The sequence below is a fragment of the Hemicordylus capensis genome, chromosome 2, assembly GCF_027244095.1.
Source record: "Hemicordylus capensis ecotype Gifberg chromosome 2, rHemCap1.1.pri, whole genome shotgun sequence".
In the NCBI taxonomy this organism is placed as follows: Eukaryota; Metazoa; Chordata; class Lepidosauria; order Squamata; family Cordylidae; genus Hemicordylus; species Hemicordylus capensis.
Window position 1 is genome coordinate 211,123,002 of NC_069658.1, and position 23,226 is coordinate 211,146,227.

The 23,226-nt window shown below is 47.1% G+C and overlaps 1 protein-coding gene across 1 annotated transcript in view; it reads left to right on the plus strand.

The window, feature by feature from the left end:
* MYO1F (myosin IF) overlaps positions 1-23,226 on the plus strand; it is a 56,731-nt gene that overhangs the window by 15,557 nt on the left and 17,948 nt on the right. The window contains exons 3-20 of the mRNA XM_053288398.1: positions 415-504; positions 1,327-1,421; positions 3,056-3,143; positions 3,267-3,356; positions 4,855-4,986; positions 5,690-5,824; positions 5,940-6,072; positions 6,668-6,864; positions 9,497-9,577; positions 10,415-10,501; positions 10,817-10,903; positions 12,322-12,489; positions 13,835-13,920; positions 14,612-14,693; positions 15,340-15,446; positions 18,007-18,105; positions 19,083-19,227; positions 20,690-20,804. Of these exons, the coding sequence (XP_053144373.1) occupies positions 415-504; positions 1,327-1,421; positions 3,056-3,143; positions 3,267-3,356; positions 4,855-4,986; positions 5,690-5,824; positions 5,940-6,072; positions 6,668-6,864; positions 9,497-9,577; positions 10,415-10,501; positions 10,817-10,903; positions 12,322-12,489; positions 13,835-13,920; positions 14,612-14,693; positions 15,340-15,446; positions 18,007-18,105; positions 19,083-19,227; positions 20,690-20,804 (2,017 nt within the window). The remainder of the gene's footprint in view (positions 1-414; positions 505-1,326; positions 1,422-3,055; positions 3,144-3,266; positions 3,357-4,854; positions 4,987-5,689; positions 5,825-5,939; positions 6,073-6,667; positions 6,865-9,496; positions 9,578-10,414; positions 10,502-10,816; positions 10,904-12,321; positions 12,490-13,834; positions 13,921-14,611; positions 14,694-15,339; positions 15,447-18,006; positions 18,106-19,082; positions 19,228-20,689; positions 20,805-23,226) is intronic.

Here is a 23,226-nt window from a genome sequence, read left to right on the forward strand (position 1 = left end):
ACCAGGGGGTGGAGGGCAGAAAATACAAAATACAATACAAAGCAATTTATTCATATTTGTATTCATATTTTAAAAATCTTCATTGCTTTCTATAGACATTTTCAAAGCAGTTCACGTAGCAAGGCAGGAGAAAATGGTTCCCTGCCCCAGAGGGCTTACAAACGCAAGACCATTTAATGAGGACACATTCAATCAATTAACATGATCATCAGGATCGAAGCCAACAATTTAAAAGGAATGGAGCAACATTTTGAATATGCACATGAAAACTCGATACCCTCCTAAATCCAAATTATCCGTTTGGGTGATGGACACCACTGTCTGTTTGAACGCTAGTCTTTGGGGACCCCATGTGTGTCTCAGCCACGGCCAATGCAAGGGACATTTTTCTGGACCTTAACAAATGATGCTCAGACCTACATTGGACCGGTCCTCATTTCTATCAACCCCTTCAAGCAAATGCCCTATTTCACGGACCGGGAAGTTGAGCTGTACCAAGGAGCGGTAAGGAAAGGGAATGAAGGATGGGGTGGGGTATCCATTTTAGAACAAGGGGGATCATAAACAAAACAGGGTACCAAGCACTCTGAATGAGCAATGAAAAAGTTGGGTTTTCTTTTTTAAAGATAAAGTGTGCCGTCAAGTTGGTGTCGACTCCTGGCGCCCAGAGAGCCCTGTGGTTGTTTTTGGTAGTATACAGGAGGGGTTTGCCATTGCCTCCTCCCATGCAGTTTGAGATGATGCCTTTCAGCATCTTCCTCTATCACTGCTGCCTGATATAGTACCAGTGGAGATTTGAACCGGCAACCCTTGTTAGTCAAGCATTTCCCCACTGCACCACTAGAGGTGGATTCTCTCCATTTGTTATTCAGAGAGCTTGTATTTTCTCATCTCAGCTGCAGCCTCATGGCAGTTGCCATGATGTCAAGGTGCAGAATTCATGGTCAAATGTGTCAAGGGCGTAGACTTCGGCTTCCTGAGGATGTTGACTTTTGGATAAAAATTAGAGAACAGATTCCTAGTCCTCATAGAGTGAAGACATGCTTTCTTAGTCTTGTGGATAATGTCAGTTGAAATCTTGGAAGCCGGAAGGTTGGGCAGATATACGTTCCTGGGGGTTCTGGGAATCAGTTTTCTCCCCACACACACACACGCCCGACTAAATAAATAAATTATGCAAATCAGCACAGGCGGCAAAGAGGAGGAAGTATGCCTGTTTGCATCATTTCTTTAGGCTGCAGTACTCAACCTAAAGAACTCTCCGGCGTGCAGAATTCCGATTCTGGTTATTTTGGTCTTGACTGCGCATCTCTGGTTCTGTTCTAGGCTCAGTACGAAAACCCTCCCCACATCTATGCGCTAACAGACAACATGTACCGAAACATGCTCATTGATGGCGAGAACCAATGTGTCATCATCAGGTAGATCAGCATCTGCGTTCCCAACTGGTGGGAGGACTATGGGAACAGAGAGGGAGAGGACAGGTTTGCATATCTGATGCAGACTCCAAGCTTTGCACAAGTTCTGCTTATTTTGGTTTCCTGGTTAGATCATTGCAACAGTGATTGCAGGGTGTGGGGTAACTTCCCCCTTTAGGTCCTTGTCATGCTCCAAAATAAGACGCAGACTACCCGAGACATGGGGGCGAAGAGAGACTGCATCTCATGGCAACGGGTTACAAAGCCATTAAAATATTAGTGTGTTTTGCTGGCACAGTCATTCTTCAAAGATGAGTTCCATCCCTGGGGACTCTGGGAGATAAATCTAAATAAGAGTGGGAAACAGCTGCGAGGGAGAAACAGAGAAGTTGGTTAATGGAATAGAAGATCTCTGGGAGAGGGTTCCAGGCAGAAGGGGAAGCAAGAGAGAAAGGGCTGAGTCGTTTAAGGGAACATGAGATCTATGGAGCTCTGGGAAAGGTGCAGAAGAGGGCAACCCAGATGATTAGGGGCCTGGAGCACCTTCCTTATGAGGCATCTGGGGCTCTTTAGTTTGGAAAAAAGACGACTGCGGGGAGACATGATAGCGGTCTATAAAACCATGCATGGTGCGGAGCAAGTGGATGGAGAGAAATTCTTCTCCCTCTCCCATAACACTAGAATCAGGGGTCATCCCATGAAACTGATTGCCAAGACATTCAGGACCGACCAAAGGAAGCACTGTTTCACACAACACAGCACCTATAGAATTCTCGGCCACAAGCTGTGGTGACGGCCAACATCCTGGGTGGCTTTAAGAAGGGTTTAGATACATTCACATGGAGGACACATCTATCAATGGCTACTAGGCTGAGGGCTATAGGCCACCTCCAGCCTCAGAGGCAGGATGCTTCTCCATTCCAGTTGCAGGGGGAGCAACAGCAGGAGAGAGGGCATGCCCTCACCTCTTGCCTGCGGGCTTCCTGGAGGCATCTGGTTGGCCATTGTGTAAAACAGGATGCTGCTGGACTTGGTCTTGATTCAGCAGGGCTGTTCTTATGAATGGAGTTTCGGGTATAACAGGCAGCAATGGGGAAAGGGCAGAGTCACTTAGGAGAGCAGGATATATTCGGACAGGGACTCCAGGCAGAAAGGCAGCAAAGGAGCAAGGGCTGGATCAAAGGAGCATGAAATATCTGGGAGGGGGTTTCAGGTATACTGAGCAGCAAGGGGGAAAGAGCCGAGCCATTTACGGAAGAAGGAAATATGTCAGGCTCTGGGAGACAGTTCCAGGCATAAGGGGCAGCATGGGAGAAGGGAGAGTGTCATTTAAGGGATCAAGAAACCCATGGAGCTCTGGGAGGAGGTTTCAGATATAAGGGGCAGCAAAGGAGAGAGGGCAGAGCAGTTTAAGAAAACAGGAGGGCATGGCCCTGTCCTCTTGCTTCCTATAGCCTCAGATCAGTCAGAAAACTCTAGCATGTCTTGCATCAGTATGATCAGCTGAAAGCAGGAGCGCTCTTGAGCAAGATGAGGGCACCTTATGTGGGGCAACACGTCCTCGATTCTCTGTTTTGGCATCCGTCCTGTTTCATAGCTTACGGGTAGCTGTGGTGTGTGTGTGTGTCTTTTTCTAGTGGCGAAAGTGGTGCTGGCAAGACAGTGGCGGCAAAATACATCATGGGCTACATTTCCAAAGTGTCGGGGGGTGGAGAAAAAGTGCAGGTACGTCTCATTGACAAAGCTCCCATATTCTCATCTGCTCCCTGGACCTGTCTGCGTTTCATATTGTTCAGACTGTAATCTGCCTACCTCTTGCTAAAGTTTCTCATTTCCCTGTCCTGCCAGCATGTCAAAGACATCATTCTCCAATCCAATCCACTCCTCGAAGCCTTTGGGAATGCCAAGACGGTCCGGAACAACAACTCCAGCCGATTTGTAAGTCTTTGCGAAGAAGCCGATTTGTAAGTCTTTGCGAAGAAGCCGATTCGTAAGTCTTTGCGAAGAAGCCGATTCGTAAGACTTTGCGAAGCAGCCGATTCGTAAGTCTTTGCGAAGCAGCCGATTCGTAAGTCTTTGCGAAGCAGCCGATTCGTAAGTCTTTGCGAAGCAGCCGATTCGTAAGTCTTTGCGAAGCAGCCGATTCGTAAGTCTTTGCGAAGCAGCCGATTCGTAAGTCTTTGCGAAGCAGCCGATTCGTAAGTCTTTGCGAAGCAGCCGATTCGTAAGTCTTTGCGAAGCAGCCGATTCGTAAGTCTTTGTGAAGCAGCCGATTCATAAGTCTTTGCGAAGTAGCTAGTTTTTGTGAAGTAGCCCTATGCTACTTGGGGAGTGGATTCCTTCTACCATTTAACGTTTCTTGGGATGGCCCAGAGGACCCAGGGATGTGATTCTGCTTCTGTCACGCCCTTGCTCAGATAGCGAGGAGGAAGGGGACGCTGACAGCCTTTCAGCCGATGCAGCCTGGATGGCTTTAAGAGGGGTTTGGATGACTTCATGGAGCAGAGGTCTATCAATGGCTACTAGTCGGAGGGCTGTAGGCCACCTCCTGCCTCAAGGGCAGGGTGCCTCTGAGTACCAGTTGCAGGGGAGTAATGGCAGGTGAGAGGGCATGCCCTCAACTACTGACTGTAGGCTCCCAATGGCATCTGGTGGGCCACTGTGCGAAACAGGATGCTGGACTAGATGGGCTTCCTTGGGCCTGATCCAGCAGGGCTGTTCTTATGTTCTTATGTAGGGGTGTCTGAGGGGCAGTGCCTGGCTGTCAGTTCCCAAGAGACGGCTGAGGCAGGTCCGGCTGATGTTTCAGAGCAGGCATAGCAGTCTGAGGCAGCAGAGACAGCGACGGACGAATCAGAAGATGAGCTGTGCAGGCAACCCCCACTGACTCCACAGCAGAGGCACGTCACAAGACAAAGAGCACAGCTGGAAACTATCAGGAGAAGTGAACGCCTCTTGTAGAGGGCTGATAAGCCTTGAATCCCTGCCAGCTGAGAGTTATCAGCTTGGACTATAAAGCACGTCAACAGCTTTTGGTTAGCCACTGGAAGACAACATTTGTCAACAGCTTTCAGCCCAAGCCAGATAGAGAGAACTATTCCCGAGTCGTGTTTCGCTTCTGCAGCCCAGTTTGTATTGTGGACTATCTTCCTAGACTTCCCTTCTGGGTGGCCAGATTGCTGACAGTTTCCTTGTGGCAATGAAACAGAAAGATCTGACTTCAAAATTCAGAATCCAGACTTGAATTCATATTATATTCCATATATATTATATTCAAACCTTGAGCATTGATGAGAACTAGATGTTGCAATCTGGGATGTGCCCCTGGCATCTTCCACACAAGAGATCCTGGGATCCTGAAGAGATTTGGGTTAGGTAAATGTCTTCATGCACACATTGCATCTCTGCCCACACTTTGTGTCGTGTCTTACACTAGGGAAAATACTTTGAGATCCAGTTCAGTCGAGGGGGCGAACCAGACGGAGGGAAGATCTCCAACTTCCTGCTGGAAAAATCCCGGGTGGTGAGCCAGAATGAGAGCGAGAGGAACTTCCACATCTATTACCAGGTAACAGGGCTTGTGGCACACGCAGCGTGAGCATCAGAATGCTTGTACCAGCTGGAGCACAACTGAGAGCATGTCATGCGCCATTATGCATGGAATCTATGGCTGGTGCATTATCCAGTTTTCATCGCCTGCCACGCACCCAAGACAGGGCCTTCTAAGTCATGGCCCCTAGCTATCGAATTTCCTTCCGAAGGATTTGCATTCAGTTCTCTGTCTTGCAGTCTTCTGTAAATAACCAAAAACCCTGGTCTTGTGGTAGCAAGCATGATTTGTCCCCTTAGCTAAGCAGGATCCACCCTGGTTGCATATGAATGGGAGACTTGATGTGTAAGCACTGTAAGATATTCCCCTAAGGGGATGGAGCTGTTGCTCTGAGAAGAGCAGAAGGTTCCAAGTTCCCTCCCTGGCAGCATCTCCAAGAGAGGGCTGAGAGAGATTCCTGCCTGCCACCTTGGAGAAGCTGCTGCCCGTCTGTGAAGACAATGCTGAGCTAGCTAGACCAATGGTCTGACTCAGTATATGGCAGCTTCCTATGTCCCTATGTCCCTCTACTTCAAACACCACAAGAGTGAGAGAGAAGCGTCTCCTTTCCTGTTGCTCAGGTTATGTCCAGAGCAAAGAGTTTTGCCAGCAGTACTCTTTTAAGGACCTTGGAAGTAGCTAGTAACAGCTCTGCTTCCTGCTCTTCCTTCTTGCTTGACAGCTCATTGAAGGGTCCTCGCAAGATCAGAAGCACAACCTGGGAATCATGACTCCAGAATATTATTATTACCTGAACCAGTCAGAAACGTATAAGGTGGACGGAACAGATGATCGGAGTGATTTCCACGAGACGATGGTGAGTGATCCGATTCGGCAGTGAGGACAAAGAGGCCTTGTCCTAACGTTCTTCGATACATCTCTCTCTCTCTTTCTCTCTCTCTCTCTCTCTCCCGGGCTGCACCTTATGCCAGAATGCCATGGATGTGATCGGCATCACCGGTCAAGATAAGCAACTCGTTCTGCAGATTATAGCTGGCATCCTTCACCTGGGTAACATCGCTTTTCAGGAACAAGGCAACTACGCCCAGGTGGAGAATCCGGATTGTGAGTCAATGCAGTTTCTCCAAACACAAATAATATCCTTTCCCCAGATCTAGTGGCTGGTTACAGCTTCAACATTTCCCCTAAATACATCCATCAGCTCTGCAGGATTAGACCCTCTAACCCAGCACCCTGCTTCCAGCAGGGACAGCCTAATGTCTTTCCTGGTGGGGAAGTTACTGCCTTTGTGCCTTGCTTATGGGCTTTCCAAAAGTATCTAGCTGTCCACGGTTGGACATCTAGTATTCAGAAGTCGACTGTCTCTTAAAATGAAGGCTCCATTTACCTGCAATGGCTGAGTTATAACAGTCATTGGTAGACTTCTCCATGCATTTGTATAATCCCTCTTGAAAGCCATCAAAGCTAGTGGCCATCACCACATCTTGTGACAGTGAGTTCCGTAGATTAGTTATGTGCCAAACCTAAGATAGACAATGAACGGTAGATAAATCACGTATCTAAAAGGCCATTGTGAGACGAACCCCATATATGCCATTCTAGTGTCTTAGAGGCACCCAAATGTTGTAGATGATAGACCCACAGCTCCAACCCTCCCGCCGAGACCCAAATGGTTCCTTCTTCCCCTCTGTTCCCTCAGTACTTGCCTTTCCTGCCTACCTCTTGGGGATCGACAAGAACCGCCTGAATGAGAAGCTCACCAGCAGGAAGATGGACAGCAAGTGGGGTGGCCGGACAGAGTCCATCGACGTGACACTGAACGTGGAACAGGCTTCCTATACCCGTGACGCCCTCGCCAAGGGCCTGTACTCCCGTGTCTTTGACTTCCTGGTAGAGGTGAGTCTTGTTCTGTCCTAGAACACACTTGGGAAGTGATGGGGCATTTTTGGAGAACGTTAGGCAAGATGGCAGCTTGCCAATCAGATCCAACTCTACGGTACTTTGTCAGAGCGCAGAGTATCGGAGAGTATCAGACAAGATGTACTGCTTCCAAATCTGTGGTTCTCTGATTGCCAGCTCTGGGAGAAGTGTAACATGTGAGTTCTCAAGGGCCCAAACAACCGTGGAATTTGCAAGGACTATAAGAAGTTAAACAAGTTGTATATGTATATTTATGCAGATATACCCTAGCAGAAACAGTTCACTCTGGGATAGATAAAGAAAAACTGTCCCAGTTCCTTGCCTTGAGGAAAGGAGATGATCGAACATGGACCTCTTCTGGTACCTTCAGCTCTGCAGAGTTAATCCATGCTTCTCTGTTCCTCCAAACAATGGCAGCTTTTCAATAAGGCCCACAAGAGAAACTCAAGTTTTACAATGCCCTGTATTTGAATAATACATACACATAATATGCAGCAAAACAACATTGTAAAAAAACAACAACCCTGGATGCTCTTTGAATTAAATGCATAACTGCCCACCTAATCAAGGGGTTCCATTCTGTCTCATCCATACAACATGTAAAGCCTCCACTTCCTCCCGCAGGTCTCTTGTTCTACCCATCGCAAAGTATGTGCTTCCTTGACCACATCTACCAGCCTTGGTGGCGGGGTGGGTACAGAAGCATGGGATTCTTTTTAAGAGCGTTGAACAAGATGGTGGCCTGTTCATTGGCTCCAACCAACTCTGTGGTTCTTTTAATGCAGGCAGGAGCCCTATCTTGGAGATGCTGCCAGGGAGGGAACTTGGAACCTTCTGCTCTTCCCAGAGCGGCTTCATTCCCTGAGGGGGAATCTCTTCCAGTGCTGACACTTCTAGTCTCCCTTTCATATGCAACCAGGGCAGACCCTGCTTAGCTAAGGGGACAAGTCATGCTTGCTACCACCAGACCAGTTCTCCTCTCCTAAAAATAATATACTGAGTCAGACCATTGGTCTAACTAGCTCAGTATTGTCTACACAGACTGGCAACGGCTTCTCCAAGGTTGCAGGCAGGAATCTCTCTCCCAGCCCTCTCTTGGAGATGCTGCCAGGGAGGGAATGTGGAACCTAGATGCTCTTCCCAGAGCAGCTCCATCCCCTGATGAGGGGAATATCTTCCAGTGCTCACAAACAGCCAATCAGGAGGGTGGGTTTTCCCCTTTCGCCTGCTTTAGCAGTTTGTTTTGGACCTCAGCAGCTCAGAACAAAGAGGGAAGGGTGGGGGGAGAGAAAAATGATGCAGCACCAGCAAATCAGAAAATGGTGGGGGGAGGAGGACTCCCAAAGGTGCTGATGGATTTCAATAGGTTTATTCAATATATATATTTCAATAAGATGTTTCCCCTGTTTTTGGCTTAGTCACGGAAACGTACCAATTTGAATTTTGAACCTTTGTATTAACAACCCAAGAAAGAAAACCAACCCTGAACTTTGTACACAGTAAAAAAGTTACCTTTTTCTACACACACACACACCCCGCAACCGTTTTACAACACAACACAAAGCAGGTGATTTATGGAGACACTTCTGAGAATGTTACGTAGAAACATAGGAAGCTGCCATATACTGAGCCAGACAGACCATTGGTCTATCTAGCTCAGTCTTGTCAACACAGACTGGCAGCGGCTTCTCCAAGGTTGCAGGCAGGAGTCTCTCTTGCAGATGCCAGAGAGGGAACTTGGGGCCTTCTGCATGCAAGCAGGCAGGTCTTCTTCCCAGAGTGGTCCCAACCTCTAAGCATCTTACAGTGCTCACATGTAGTCTTCAAATGTAAGCCAGGGCAGACCCTGCTTAGCAAAGAAGACCGTTCATGCTTTCTACCACTAGACCGCCACCTTAAGTGGCGCAGCAGGGAAATGCTTGACTAACAAGCAGAAGGTTGCTGGTTCGAATCCCCGCTGCTACTATATCAGGCAGCAGCAATATAGAAAGATGCTGAAAGGCATCATCTCATACTGCGTGGGAGGAGGCCATGGTCAACCCCTCCTGTGTTCTACCAAAGACAACCACAGGGCTCTGTGAGCACCAGGAGGTTTTACAGACAGGGCATTACCTGTCCCCCGAATCCACTCCTGATTGGAGTGTACCAGTCCACATATTTGCTGGATTTAACCCGACCTCCCTGGGGGCCATCAGGAACCAGGACAGACAAGGCTTTGTTTTTCTCTGAAGGGAGGCTGCGAATTCTGGCTTAGCCAGAGTTATGTCCGGGATTTTTTAAAAATCCTCTATTTCCAGCAGCTTTTTAAAAAATCTCCCGGGGCTTTTGCTTTCTCCAAAGGTGTTGATGGAGGTGCTGATGGCTATGCAAATGGTCAATCTCATCCCTTGAATTAAAATGCCTAGAACCTGCTATGGAGCAGATTTGCTCTTCAAATCCAGGAGTCGAAATCGACTTGACGGCACACTTTACCTTTACCACCAGACCAGCTCTCCTCTCGTCTCACTCTATGATCTTGCCTGAACACCAACTCTGTAATCATGCAATGCCTGGAAATGAGATCTGTTGCTTCTTGCCACTAATGCTTCTTCTTCTCCTTCACCACCAGTCGATCAACAGGGCCATGCAGAAGCCATACGAAGAGTACAGCGTCGGTGTGTTGGACATCTATGGCTTTGAAATATTTCAGGTAGGCGGAAGGGGTTGTGTGTTCTTTCTTTGAAATGGCTGCAAGAGCGCAGTCCTGACTCTTAAAGCCACAACATCTGGCCGACTCAAATTGCAAGGCTATGATCCCACATGGGGGCTCTGTTCCCCCTGTTTCCCTGCTAGTAAAGACAGGGAGATGTATTCCCAGCCAGGCTGGGGACCCAGGGCTGGCTGAAGCTTTTCAAAAACGGAGCTGTGCAGTCAAAGTTAGGAACATAGGGAACATAGGAAGCTGCCATATACTGAGTCAGACCATTGGTCTAGCTAGCTCAGGATTGTCTTCACAGACTGGCAGCGGCTTCTCCGAGGTTGCAGGCAGGAATCTCTTTCAGCCCTATCTTGGAGAGGCTGCCAGGGAGGGAACTGGGAACCTTCTTCTGCTCTTCCCAGAGCGGCTTCATCCCCTAAGAGGGGAATATCTCGCAGTGCTCACACATCAAGTCTCCCATTCAGATGCAACCAGGGCAGACCCTGCTTAGCTATGGGGACAAGTCATGCTTACTACCACAAGACCAGCTCTCCTGCAGGCAGGAGTCTCTCTCAGCCCGATCTGGGGATGCTGCCAGGGAGGTAACCCTGTAACGCTGGAGCGTGTAACCTTCTGCATAGAAGCCCTCTGTTGCTCTCCCCAGAGCAGCCCCGTCCCTTAAGAGGAATATCTTGCAATGCTCACACACGCAGTCTCCCACTCAAATGCAAACCAAGGCAGACCCTGCTTAGCAAAGGGGACAAGTCATGCCTGCTACCACCAGACCAGCACGCTTCAAGCCACAAACCTGTTTTATTGTTCTTTCTCCCCCCCCCCCCCGGCCCTCAGAGGAATGGCTTTGAGCAATTCTGCATCAATTTTGTGAACGAAAAACTGCAGCAGATCTTCATTGAGTTGACCCTCAAAGCTGAGCAGGTGAGTCTATTCCATTTCCCTGGTGAGGGAAACAGCCCCGTGTCATGTTAGCATCCTGGCATTGGAAGAGACCCTGGAAGTCTTTCTTCTAGGGTCCAACTCCTGCCCAGGGCAGGAATCGGCGGCCGCCTCCCTGACAGATGGCAGCCTGGCTTCTGCTTGGAAACTTCGATTTCACTGCAACGCAAGTGATTTGGTTGTGCCCATCAGTGCTGTCAGGAGGGTGGGTGAATGAGTCATATACTGAGCCTTTACCTCTCATCTAACCCTTTCCAACTCTTTTGTGTGTCTTTGTGTGTGTGTGTTTTGCCTTAGGAAGAGTATGTGCAGGAAGGAATTAAGTGGACCCCCATTGAATATTTCAACAATAAAGTGGTGTGTGACCTCATAGAAAATAAGCTGGTAAGAGAGGGCCAGATATGTCTGGGGGGGAGGGAGAAATAGGAGTTACTTTGGATTATTTAAATGTAGAGGACAAGGGCATATTCTTCTTGACTGGCATAAACCTGCGTTGAAGCGCCAGAAGACCACAGAAGTTCGGCATATGGAGCTGGAAAGCCAAAATGTTCGGGAAGCAGGACGCTTCAGACCTCTCAAAAGGTCTTGAGTAAGCCTGAGATTAAATTTTAGCTCAATCCCTCGATTCTGATTCCGATGGTGAGTTAAAATCCTTGCAAAACCTCAGCAATCTGCACTGGGTTCAATCCTAATTTCAGGGAGTCTGAGTTCAGACGTACAGGATAACCACAGTTTCAGCAGGCCAAGGTTGCCACTGCAGTACGCGTGGACGCACAAAACTGCAGTTACGGGCCAAAAGCTAACTCCGGTTTGCCCTGCCAAACGCCAATCGGAACCTTAGGTTATCTCTATGTTCCGCCACTGATAACTGAAGTTTTCCCACCAAAGCGTTACACCCAAACGTTGACCGCGGTTTCGTGCCTTACCCAAACCCCAATCATAAAGGCGGCGGCAGTGATGTATCTTAGCAGCCGGGTAACAGGGACGGTTTCACCTCTCCTTCACCTGGAGTTTGGCTGGCCATTTTGGTGGATGTCTGCAGCACAATTTGGAGTTAAGAACTGAAACCTTGGCCATGCTTAACTCTAGTTAATTTGTACGTCTGAACTGGGCCAGATTAAGTTAAATCCAAGGTTTAAGGATTCAAAACAGGCCAAGAGGCCCCTTTCCAAGTATGTACTATCTTCTGTTTATCAGGGGAAAAGCAACGTTCCCCATTCAGCCCAGCATGGCATCCCTCCCGGTGGCTGTTGATGGAGTCTCCCTTGACTCTCTTTTTAGATTGTTAACTCTTTGGGGCATAGAACGCTTTCCAGGCCCCCTTGTGTTTGGGAATCACTCCTCCTAACTGGGCCAAGGGGCACCTTTTCCAGTGGGGGCTCTCTTCTTTTGATCAGGGGGAGAGTACCTGGCCCTCTTCAGCCCACCTTAACAACCTTACTAGCTACTGCTGATCTCGATCTCTCTCCCCCCCCCTCCCTTCCTGCCCCTTTGGGACAGGGAGCCATTTTCCCTGTTTCTCTACTATGTGGACTAGTTTGTGAATTCTGTTGTTGAAAAGCAGTGTATAAAAAATAATAGTCTAGTAAAAGCTAGCTAGCTGTGAATAAAGACCGCAGTCCTGCATGCATTTTCTTGGGAGTAAGTCCTGTGGAACTCAATGAGACTTGGAATAAATATGTTTAGGATTGCCCTGCCAACTTCACAGTTCCTTCAAAGAACAAACACTTCCAAACTCAGGGCCGGCCTGGATCCCATGGATGTACCATGTTTTCACTCTCGTGGCTTCTCTCGCCTCCCAGAATCCTCCTGGAATCATGAGTGTCTTGGATGATGTTTGCGCCACGGTCTACGCAAAGGGTGACGGGGCAGACCAGACGCTGCTTCAGAAGCTCCAGTCGGCAGTGGGAAACCACGAGCACTTCAATGGCTCAAGTTCAGGATTCATCCTCCACCATTACGCTGGCAAGGTCTCTGGAGCACTGAGTAGCATCTTCCTTGCCAGTAACCCCTCTCATGCTAGCTGGGTGGGCCATTTCTGATTCTGAAAAGGCCGAGTCCCCTTGGCCAGGGTCAAAGGGGGAAACTAGCACCAAGCCTGTCCTTATCCGGTTAGGGTGAACCCCGGGCAACAGGATCTGGCAATGGTTAACTGGGCAAAACCCAGCTAACTTGGCAAAGAGGCACCTTTGAACGTGGTGATTCTCTTTATTTAGCAGGGGGAGAGTAACTAGCCCTATCCACCCCCAGCACAGCATCCCTCCAGTGACTGTTGCTAGTGTCTATCTTATGTTTCTTTTTAGACTGTGAGCCCTTTGGGGACAGGGAGCCATCTTAGTTATTTATTTGGTATTCCTCTGTGTAAACCGCCCTGAGCCATTTTTGGAAGGACGGTATATCAATCAATCAACCAATCAACCAACCAATCAATCAAAGAGTCCCCTTTCCAAATGGGGGCTCTCTTCTCTTTCGCAGGGAGAGAGCAACTGTCCCTACTCAACCCAGCAGAGCCCCCTTCCCAGTAGTTGTTGCTGGCGTCTCCTTTTAGACTGTAAGCCCTTTGGGGCAGGGAACCATGTTGGGGCCCTCTTGTCTTTGGGAATCACCCCTGCTAACTGGGTCAAGAGGCCCCTTTTCAAGTGGGGACTCTCTTCTCTTTAGAGGAGGAGAGCAACTGTCCCTCTTCAGCCCAAATGGGGGCTCTCTTCTCTTTCACGGGGAGAGAGCAACTGTCCCTACTCAACCCAGCAGAGCCCCCTTCCCAGTAGCTGTTGCTGGCGTCTCCTTTTAGACTGTAAGCCCTTTGGGGCAGGGAACCATGTTGGGGCCCTCTTGTCTTTGCGAATCACCCCTACTAACTGGGTCAAGAGGCCCCTTTTCAATTGGGGACTCTCTTCTCTTTAGAGGAGGAGAGCAACTGTCCCTCTTCAGCCCAGCCCTGCGTCCTTCTCAGGGACTGTTGCTAGTGTGTTTCTTTTTAGATTGTAAACCTTTTGGGGCAGGGAACCATCTTTAAGCCTCTTGTCTTTGGGAATCACCCCTGCTACCTAGGTCAAGGGGCCCCTTTTCAAGTGGGGGCTCTCTTCTCTTTATCATGGGGAGAGCAACTGTCCCTCTTCAGCCCAGCCCAATACCCCTCCTGGGGGTTATTTGTGCTTCTTTTTAGGTTGGGAGCCCCTTTGAGGCAGGGAACGCTCCCCCCACCATTCCTTTTGTTACTCAAACCGCTCTATGAACTTTGTTCTTGTTGAAAAGTGGTATATAAATATTTCAAATGCTTAGAAAAGACAAATGGTTGATCTATCCCACATTCAGGTCTCCTATGACGTGAGTGGCTTCTGTGAAAGGAACCGGGACGTGCTCTTCACCGACCTAATAGAGCTCATGCAAAGCAGCGAATTGTAAGTGTGCGTGGTCAGGGCCAAGGGGCAAAGTGGGGTCAGGGCGGGTCTAGGAGCCAATATTGGCCATGAGAACAAAGCAGAGCTTCCCTGCCCAGAGGCAGTCTACCTCAGAATGTCCGCTGCTGGAAGCAAGTGACAGGGCATGGCTGTTTCCTCCCTGCTCTGCTTGTGTGGTTCCTATTCAGGCACTTGGCTGTCCCCTGTTGGAAACAGGATGCTGAGGGAGGCAGATCTTTTGGTCCAGTCCAGCAGGGTTCTCATAATTGATTTAGTTTAATTGATCTAGTTTTGATTTTAACTGTTAATTGATTTTAATTGTTTTTATTCGTTGTAAACCGCCCTAAGCCATTTTTGGAGGGGTGGTATATCAACCAACCAACCAACCAATCAATCAATCAATCAATCAATCAAATAAATAATAGTAGTGATGATGATTTATCACAGGGCTGCTCAACTTTGGCCCTCCTGCAGATGATGTTGGCCTACAACTCCCATAATCCCTGGCTATTGGCCACTGTGGCTGGGAATGATGGGAGTTGTAGTCCCAAAACAGCTGGGGCGGGCGGGGGCAAAGTTGAGCAGGCCTGATTTATTGGCATGCAGGCTCAAAGTCCTATCCTTCGGGTGACAGGGGTGTTTCTCAGCCACCCAGAACGATGAGCCAACCCTTTCCCTCTTTCCTTTTCAGCCCTTTCATCCGCATGCTCTTCCCAGAAAAACTCGACACGGACAAAAAAGGACGCCCCACAACTGCCGGCACCAAAATCAAGGTAAGTCCCTGTTGCCCCAGACGGATGTCCCACCTCGGGAGTTTGTACTCCAGGCAAGCCTTGTGTTAGAGCAACGCTTGCACAAGATGGCTCCCCTCCTGCTGCGAAACCTCTTCTTCGTGTTCTTTGCCCGAAACATTTCCATAAAAGCACACCTTTGAAGTTCTGCACACGTCCTTGGTTGTCTGAAGGGGTGTGTGCCTCTTGTTCTTTGCACAAGAGCTTCGTTAATCTGGACGTTGACAATACAAACTCCGTTTAGTACAAATTCCAGATGGCGGCAGAAATCCCGGTAGACAAAAATCAAGAATTGGACCAACCCCCAGTTTGGGAGACTTTGGGTTCTTGCCTTCATGGCCAAACTCTTGAAATAATTGGACACCCTTCTTGAGATAGACTCACCAAACTAAAAAAAAATAGGACAAGGCCCCAAGTGTTTCTGGGATACAAGAAGTTTGGCCGCTCCAAAATCCTGGGGGGAATTGGTACGAGGAGAATTTGGGAAGCATCTCTCCCCCGCAAAAAACCAAATGGGCTCAGTTTTCGGAAGGTGGCTCTGTGGGGACTCGGAAGTCTCAGCCTTGGTAGAAATGGAGCTCACCTTGCAGACTGGGTAATGCAGAGACTCTTGGGTCTTCTCCACCAGAGACAAGCCAATGACCTGGTGAAGACGCTGATGAAGTGCACCCCCCACTACATCCGTTGCATTAAGCCCAACGAGACAAAGAGACCCCGAGACTGGGAGGAGAGCAGGTAAGAGCAAGCGAGCAGGGAGTTCTGGCTAGAGATGTGAAGCTGCCGTTGACTGAGTCAGGCCCTTAGTCCATCTAGCTCAGTATTGTCTGCACTGACTGGTAGCAGCTCTCCAAGGCTGCAGGCAGGAGACTTTCCCAGCCCTAACTGGAGAGGCTCCCAGGGACTGAACGTGGGGCCTTCTGCATGCAAAGCAGATGCTCTGCCACTGAGCTATAGGTCCGTTTATTTTCAAAGGAACGGACCCATAGCTCAGTGGCAGAGCATCTGCTTTGCATGCAGAAAGCCCCACGTTCAAACTTTATTTTCAAAGTCTTAAAGAAAGTGGAGCCCTCCATTGGAGTCCTCTACTTTGTTTGTTTGTTTAATTAACATATTTAGAGCTGATCTTGTGGTCGCAAGCATGACTTGCCCCCTTAGCTAAGCAGGGTCCACCCTGGTTGCATTTGAATGGGAGACTAGAAGTGTCAGCACTGGAAGATATTCCCCTCATCAGGGGATGGGGCCCCTCTGGGAAGAGCATCTAGGTTCCAAGTTGGCCGCATCTTCAAGACAGGGCTGAGAGAAACTCCTGCCTGCAACCTCGGAGAAGCCGCTGCCAGTCTGTGTAGATAGTACTGAGTGAGATGGATCAATGGTTTGACTCAGTATGTGGCAGCTTCCTATGTTCCTATACTACCCAAAACTCACGTCTCTGGGCAGTTTACAATAAAACACCACAAAATAAAACAAAATAAAAACAGTGAAACATTTTAAAAACAATGATGAACATTATAGATCGAATTAAAACCCCGGATGAATACTTGTGTCTAAACAGCGTTCCTAAAAGCTGTCATAGATGGGCCGGCTCTTTTTTATGCAGGGAGTGCCTTCCAAAGCCTCGGGCAGCAACGTCCCTGAGTAGCCGCCAGTCGAGCCGGTGGCAACTGCAGACAGACCTCCCCAGATGTAGGCGGTGGGGCTCACAGCAAAGAAGGCCTTCTCTTACATTTTTCTTTTGGTTCACTCACATAGGAACAAGGAGAAATTTGTGCAAAGTGGAAATTCTTTCCAAATTTCAGGATCTGCAAAGAATTTAAAAAACAGGCTTCGCCGTACAGCCAGTCACATTGCAGATCTTTTTGTGTGGTGTTTCACCCGAGCAGACATCTGCACTTGTACACGCAGAACATGTCACACAGAACAGAATTATTCCCAGTCCCCAGAGAATGCTGCTGGGTTTCCATTGGGACTTGATGCTGCTAAAGGACTTCTAAAACGACGAATAGTTTCAATGAACCATGAATACTTGTCGTATTAGTATAAATATTTGTCGTATCCGTATTCGTAGTTGACATTGAGAAGCAGGGCGATTTGCGACTGATCTCTGCAAGGAATTTTCCTGGTTGCTTTCCAAATTATTCTAGACCAGGTCATTATCTAATGTGACTAACTATTCTGTCTCAGAGAAGGGCCTTTCCCCTCGCTTAGATCTGCAATATTCGAGGGCAGGTATCCAAAAATTTCCACTTAACGGCCAGATTTGTCCCCTGTGGGCAGGCCACTGAGTCTGTGACCCACGCTCTTTTATATTGCTCATTTTATAGAGATATTCGTCTTTCTCTTATTTCCCCTCTCTTACTAAACATGCCTTGCAGAACGGATGATGAATGCATCTCTTTCCTTTTAGCTGATTGCTATGCACCCATAACACAGTGTGTGGCATTGTAAGGTTAGGTCTGAGGTGGTGTATGTTATACTTATAAAGATTCTGACATTATGCATTTGTACTATTTGTACTACTTATACAGGAGAACCCCGCTATTAGTGGGGGTTCTGTTCTATTGGAGGGGCATGGAGAGCGAATCCATGGATGATGGACCATTAGGCCTATGGGAATCGGGGGGTTAGGTTCCCAGACTGCCCAAAACTGCAAAAAATCGGCCGAAAAGCCAGCTGAAAATCGCTGTCCCACACCCCATTTCTCCCCCAAATCACCCCCAAAAGTGCCTTACCGTGCTCCAGAATTGCCCACAGTGCCAAAACTTGCGCAAAAATCATGGGCTTTGGTTTTTTCAGTAAATGAGCCATCAAATGGCTCCCAAGCTCAAAATGGCAACCAAAAATGACCTCCGAGGTCATTTCCGGCCACCCTCAACCCACGGATACGCAGGTTTAACCCTCTCCACCCCCCACCCCCCCCACCCCCACGTATACCAAGGCTGGGTGTTAATTACCTAACTGCAAATACACAAAACCTGCTGGCACAAAAATACACAAAAATTACACAAAATACACACAAAAATAAATACACAAAAAATACACAAAAATTACACAAATACACAAAAAATACACAAAAGTGCTGGCCCCGCAATTAACGAGGTCCTCCTGTACTATGTTCTGTGTTGCTGGGTCAAAGACCGTCATAAAGTATTCATGCGTTTGCTGGGAATGACCGCTCTGTGGCGGGTGGGCGGGGCAGGGAGGCAGAAAGGAGGGATCTCTGAGAATGGTCAGCAAGTGAACATTCCCAGGATCCTTTGGGCCCTCATCCTCCTGCTGTGTTGCATGCCCCTTGCAGGGTGAAGCACCAAGTGGAATACCTGGGGCTGAAGGAAAACATCCGTGTCCGTCGAGCTGGCTTTGCCTATCGCAGACTTTTCCAGAAATTCCTTCAAAGGTAACGTTGCCTCCATGGCACTTGGAGGGGCAAATACTAAGCCAGCCAGGTGGGCACAAATCCAACTTTCTTCACTCTTTTGCTGTGGCCCCCTCCTTCTGAGTCCCCTCCCCGTAGCCTCAGCTGCAGGGAGATGGGCTTCTGCCCTCCAACTACTTCTGCAGAGCCGCCTCCTCAGAAACCTCTTTATGTGGCCTCTAAGCTGGGTGGGCTTCCTCCCATGTTGTGAGAAGCAGAGGAAGCTGCCGCCTACTGAGTCAGACCCTTGGTCCATCTCGCTCTATGTTGTCTGCTCTGACTGGCAGCAGCACTCCAGGGTTTAAGGCAGGAGTCTCTCCCAGCATTACCTGGAGCTTTCCCAGACAACAGGCTTTACTGCCAGTTTACGGCGAGGCTTTTATACAAGTTCAAAGCTGCGCAAAAAAAGACGACGCAAAAAGTGGATTTTTTTGTTACTCCAGATATAAATCAGGCTACATTCTAATGCACAGTGAAAAACCCGAATTGTGTGTTAAGTGCTCCCTGATAGCTTGCAGGGACTTTGGGGTAAATCTGGCCAAAATGTGGACACACCACCACAATTCCAGAGGAGATGTGGGCTATAAGCTGGGTGTGGAAAACCTCCTGGAGATGCTGCCACTGCCAGGGAGTGAACCCTGGACAGGATTTTACATGCAAATTCTACATGCTCTGTCACTGACTTAGGGCCCCCATCCCTGAGAGAATCCCCTCTTCTAAGAGCACACGGAAGCAATCCCACCCCCATGAGAATGACACAGCCTCTGCCAATTCGCTTGTGTTTGCTCGCTCTCTTTTTTTCTGAATTAAAATTGACACTTCTGATAGACAGAAAAGAGTGATGTTCAGAGCCTGATACACCTCTGATAAATCTCCCTCTTCTCCCTCAGCATTCCCCAACTTTCAGCATCACCTCAGAGACCTCTGAGTTAAGTGTGGCTGTGTGCTTCTGCCCTCAGGTACGCCATCCTGACCACAGAGACATGGCCGCGGTGGCGTGGGGACGAGCGCCAGGGCGTCCAGCACTTGCTGAGGTCCGTCAACATGGACACGGATCAGTATCAAATGGGGCGCACCAAGGTTTTTGTCAAGAACCCCGAGTCGGTAAGCAGAATATGCTTCGCTCTGCCCGATACTCTAGTTCTGCATTCTGATTTTCTTGGGGTTTAGTAACTTTGCAAAAGGTTTCTTTTTCCCCTGTTAATAAAAAATAGTAATGATATGTTGATAAATATTTCTTCTCCAGTTCAACTGTTTTTTTCCTATCTCTAATATATTTTCTATATTAAATGAGGGGAGCTAATTCACCAAACTGCTCCCCTTCGTTCTCCAAAACCCAAAAGATCAAAAATCCAAAGCTAGGTTCCACCCAGCCAGGCCAATTCCACCTTAACCCTTCCCACAGAACCATTAATTATTTGGATTTGCCGTTCTATTTTGTGGTGACAAAGTGTAATTTCTTCTTGTTGCTTGTGTCCTCAAGATAAAACTTCATGTTTTGTCTGTCTGGATTTGCAGTTATATTTTGCGGTGACAAAATATAACCGCCCTGACATGTGAGTTTGGAGTGGTTTAAAATATGTTAAATAAAAAATAAAGAACAGAACAGAATGGTCATAGACCAATATACAAAGAAATCAGGGGCGTAGCTATAATAGGGCAAGGGGAGACAGTTGTCTGGGGGCCCACTGCCTTGGGGGCCCCCAGAGGCAAGTCACATGACTGACTCCCCCAGCCGCGCACCCGCCCGGGCTTCCTTCAGTTGTATTCATCCTCCGAAACCGATGTGAGTGTTAAGTCCTGGAGCTACCAGAACAGCATGTCTTTCTCTAGTACCATTCAATGACTTGCATCGTCCACAATTTACAAAACCTTTTAAAAATTAATTTAGGATTACTATGCTTTTTGTTACCACTATTCAGCCTCATTTAAGATTTCTTTACTTCATGAGCTGAGCTTCAGTGAGGGAGGGGGGGCATTTTAAAATCTTGTCTCTGGGCCCACTCCCAACTTGCTACGCCTCTGAAAGAAATACAAACAATGCATCATGTAAATAAAATTAAAAAGAGAAGAGGGAAATATATAAACTACTTATGAAATGCATTGCTAAAGATCAGATAGAGTTTTGCAGATAATAAATATAAATATAAATATAATAAATTAATATATAATATAATATAATATAATATAATATAATATAATATAATATAATATAATATAATATAATATAATATAATATAATATAATTTCTTCTTGTTGCTTTTTTCCTCAAGATAAAAACTTCGTGTGTGTGTGTTGTGTGTTTATGTGTGTGTGTTTTAAGCAGCGTGTTTCCTGTTTTAATTTCCTAACCAAGAGATTTTGCATGAGTCCTCCTTTAGGAACATAGGAATCTGCCTTATAGCCAGTCAGCTCCATGGTCTGACTGCATCTACTCCAAGATTGTTTGCACTGAGTGGCAGCAGCTCCCCAGGATCTGAACCTGGGGCCTTTGGTAACCCAGGCAGATGCTCTGCCATGGCCCCCCCATCCTGCATTCATTCCTCTTTTCTTCTGTCCCTGCCAGCTCTTCCTTCTAGAGGAGATGCGAGAGCGGAAGTTTGATGGCTATGCCCGGATTATCCAAAAAGCGTGGCGTCGACACATTGCCATACGGAAGTATGAACAGATGCGGGAAGAAGGTAAGGAGACACACACACACCCAATGTTTTATCTTGTCTATCTCTCATTTATATACCTCTTGATCTGTGGCTCTCTAGGCGGTGTACACAATTTGAACAACAAATATAAAGCAGAGTTAAAACCAATTAGAACAATTTCACAGGATAAAAAGTTAAAACAATTTCACAGGATAAAAAGAATGAGTTTAAAACTAATTTCAGTTAAAATAGCCTGAGAAAACAGGTGTGTCTTGAGGGTATTTCTAAAAGTAAGCTCTTGTTTTGATAGGGAGCATATTCCAAAGCTCCGGGGCAGCCACAGAGAAGGCCCAGTCTCGAGTCACTACTAAACGAACTGGTGGCAACCATAACAGGGCCTCCCCATATGATCTTAATAGGTGGTTGGGTTCATTACAAGAAGGTGCTCTCTTAAACGCCTTTTAAGGCGGGAGGGACATCTACAGAGGATGGGGAAGCCATGAGCCACCATCGTATTCAGGGAGTCAAACCCCAAAACTGGTTCAGAGTAAAACTGGTAACCAGTTGCAAATAAATGGTTCACTATTCAGACATTCTGTTTGCAATGGTGCGATTCATGCTTGATTTTTCTGGCTTTGTTTTTGATCCTGATTGTAATCTTGTTTGCTAAACACACAAACAAACAAACACACACACACGCCCACACACGCCCCTACCTTAAAAACAACAGCAGGCAATTTTTAAAAATGTTGAACTTGAGAACAAATATTTGGATTTATTTTAGTCAATTTGTCAGCAAAAATGTTGATATTCTGCAAAGTATCAAAAGTTACCTAGCCACTTTTAAAAATTGGTTTCTGAACCGGAGAGTTAAAAAAATGTCAAGGACCCAGAATTGACCTCACATTTCTAATACCATATTTATTTGTTTATTTGTTTTATTTGATTTCTATACCACCCTTCCAAAAATTACACTGAGAAATAATAAATAAATAAGATGGCTCCCTGTCCCAAAGAGCTCACAATCTAAAAAGAAACCTAAGATAGACACCAGCAACAGTCACTGGAGATACTATGCTGGGGGCAGATAGGGCCAGTTACTCTCCTCCTGCTAAATAAAGAGAATCACCACATTAAAAGGTGCCTCTTTGCCGTTAGCAGTAGTAGTTTAGTTAACTTGTGTGTGAGAACTCATTAAACCAATAAAGCAATGCTGTTTGGTCTTAGCTGTGTGTGCATATATTGTGTATGTGCACACAAGGTCAACCCCTTGAACATGAAACTGGCTTCTGAGGTTCCACCAAGCAATTTTCCCATGAGGACTAGTAACTTTATTTTATATATCATACACACTCTTGTACACCCCACTAAACTCAAGGCTCTGGGGAGTTAACAAAAAACAAATTAAAACAGAAAGTAAAACATTAAAACAGTTTGAAACCAGAATTCTAGTTACAAAGCCTGGACGAATAAATGTGTCTTAAGAGTATTTTTTAAAACCATCAGAGGCTCTTATTTCTGCAGGAAGCTCATTCTGCAGAGGCTCTTATTTCTGCAGGAAGCTCATTCCAAAGCTTATAAAATGCTTGTTTGTGTTTGTGTTTTGTTTTTTGTTTTTTTAAAGGCATATATAAAAAATGTAAAGTAAGATTCACAGATGGAATCTAGTATGGAAATCTACATTGGCTTGGCATGGTCTGTCACACGGTCCAGTTTTGTATAAGGGCATTATAATATTAGCCATTTTATTCTTAAGCCCTTTCCTAATGATCCCTAGCATGGAATTGGCCTTTTTCACAGCTGCCGCACATTGAGTCAGCACTTTGAACGCGCTGTCCACCACGACCCCAAGATCCCTCTCCTGTATACTTGAAGTTGGGGGCAGGGGCGTATCTAGGGCAGCGCAGGCAGGGCACGTGCCCCGGGCACCACTTGAAGGGGGGCGCCATTTTTGAATTTTTTTTAACAAAATGGCCACCAAAAACAAAATGGCCACCGTGCATGCTCAAATGGCCTCTGTGAGGCTCTAGGCCATGCCAGGACTCACAGAGGCCATTTGAGCATGTGTGGCGGCCATCTTGTTTTCAGTGGCCATTTTTAAAAAAAAAAAAATTTTTAATGGCCACCGCACATGCTCAAATGGTCCCTGTGGGGCCCTAGAGGCCAGTGGGGGGAGGGAGAACCTTTGCAGACCCCCTCACGGCCCTTAGGAAGCCCACCAAAGGGGCTACAGGTTAAAAAAATTAAAAAAAATTAATATGTCACTGTACACATATTCAGATTGTACACATATTCACTATGTACAGAGAATCAGGGCTTGTGAATACTGAGCTGAAGCTTATGAGCTAGGATTGTATTCATTTGCTCTTATTTTGCTTCTTGTGATAAATGAGTTAAATGTGATGTCTTAATAATATGGCTATTAATGGTGAGTTTGTCTTTGAATCAGTATGAGCCCCAGCAT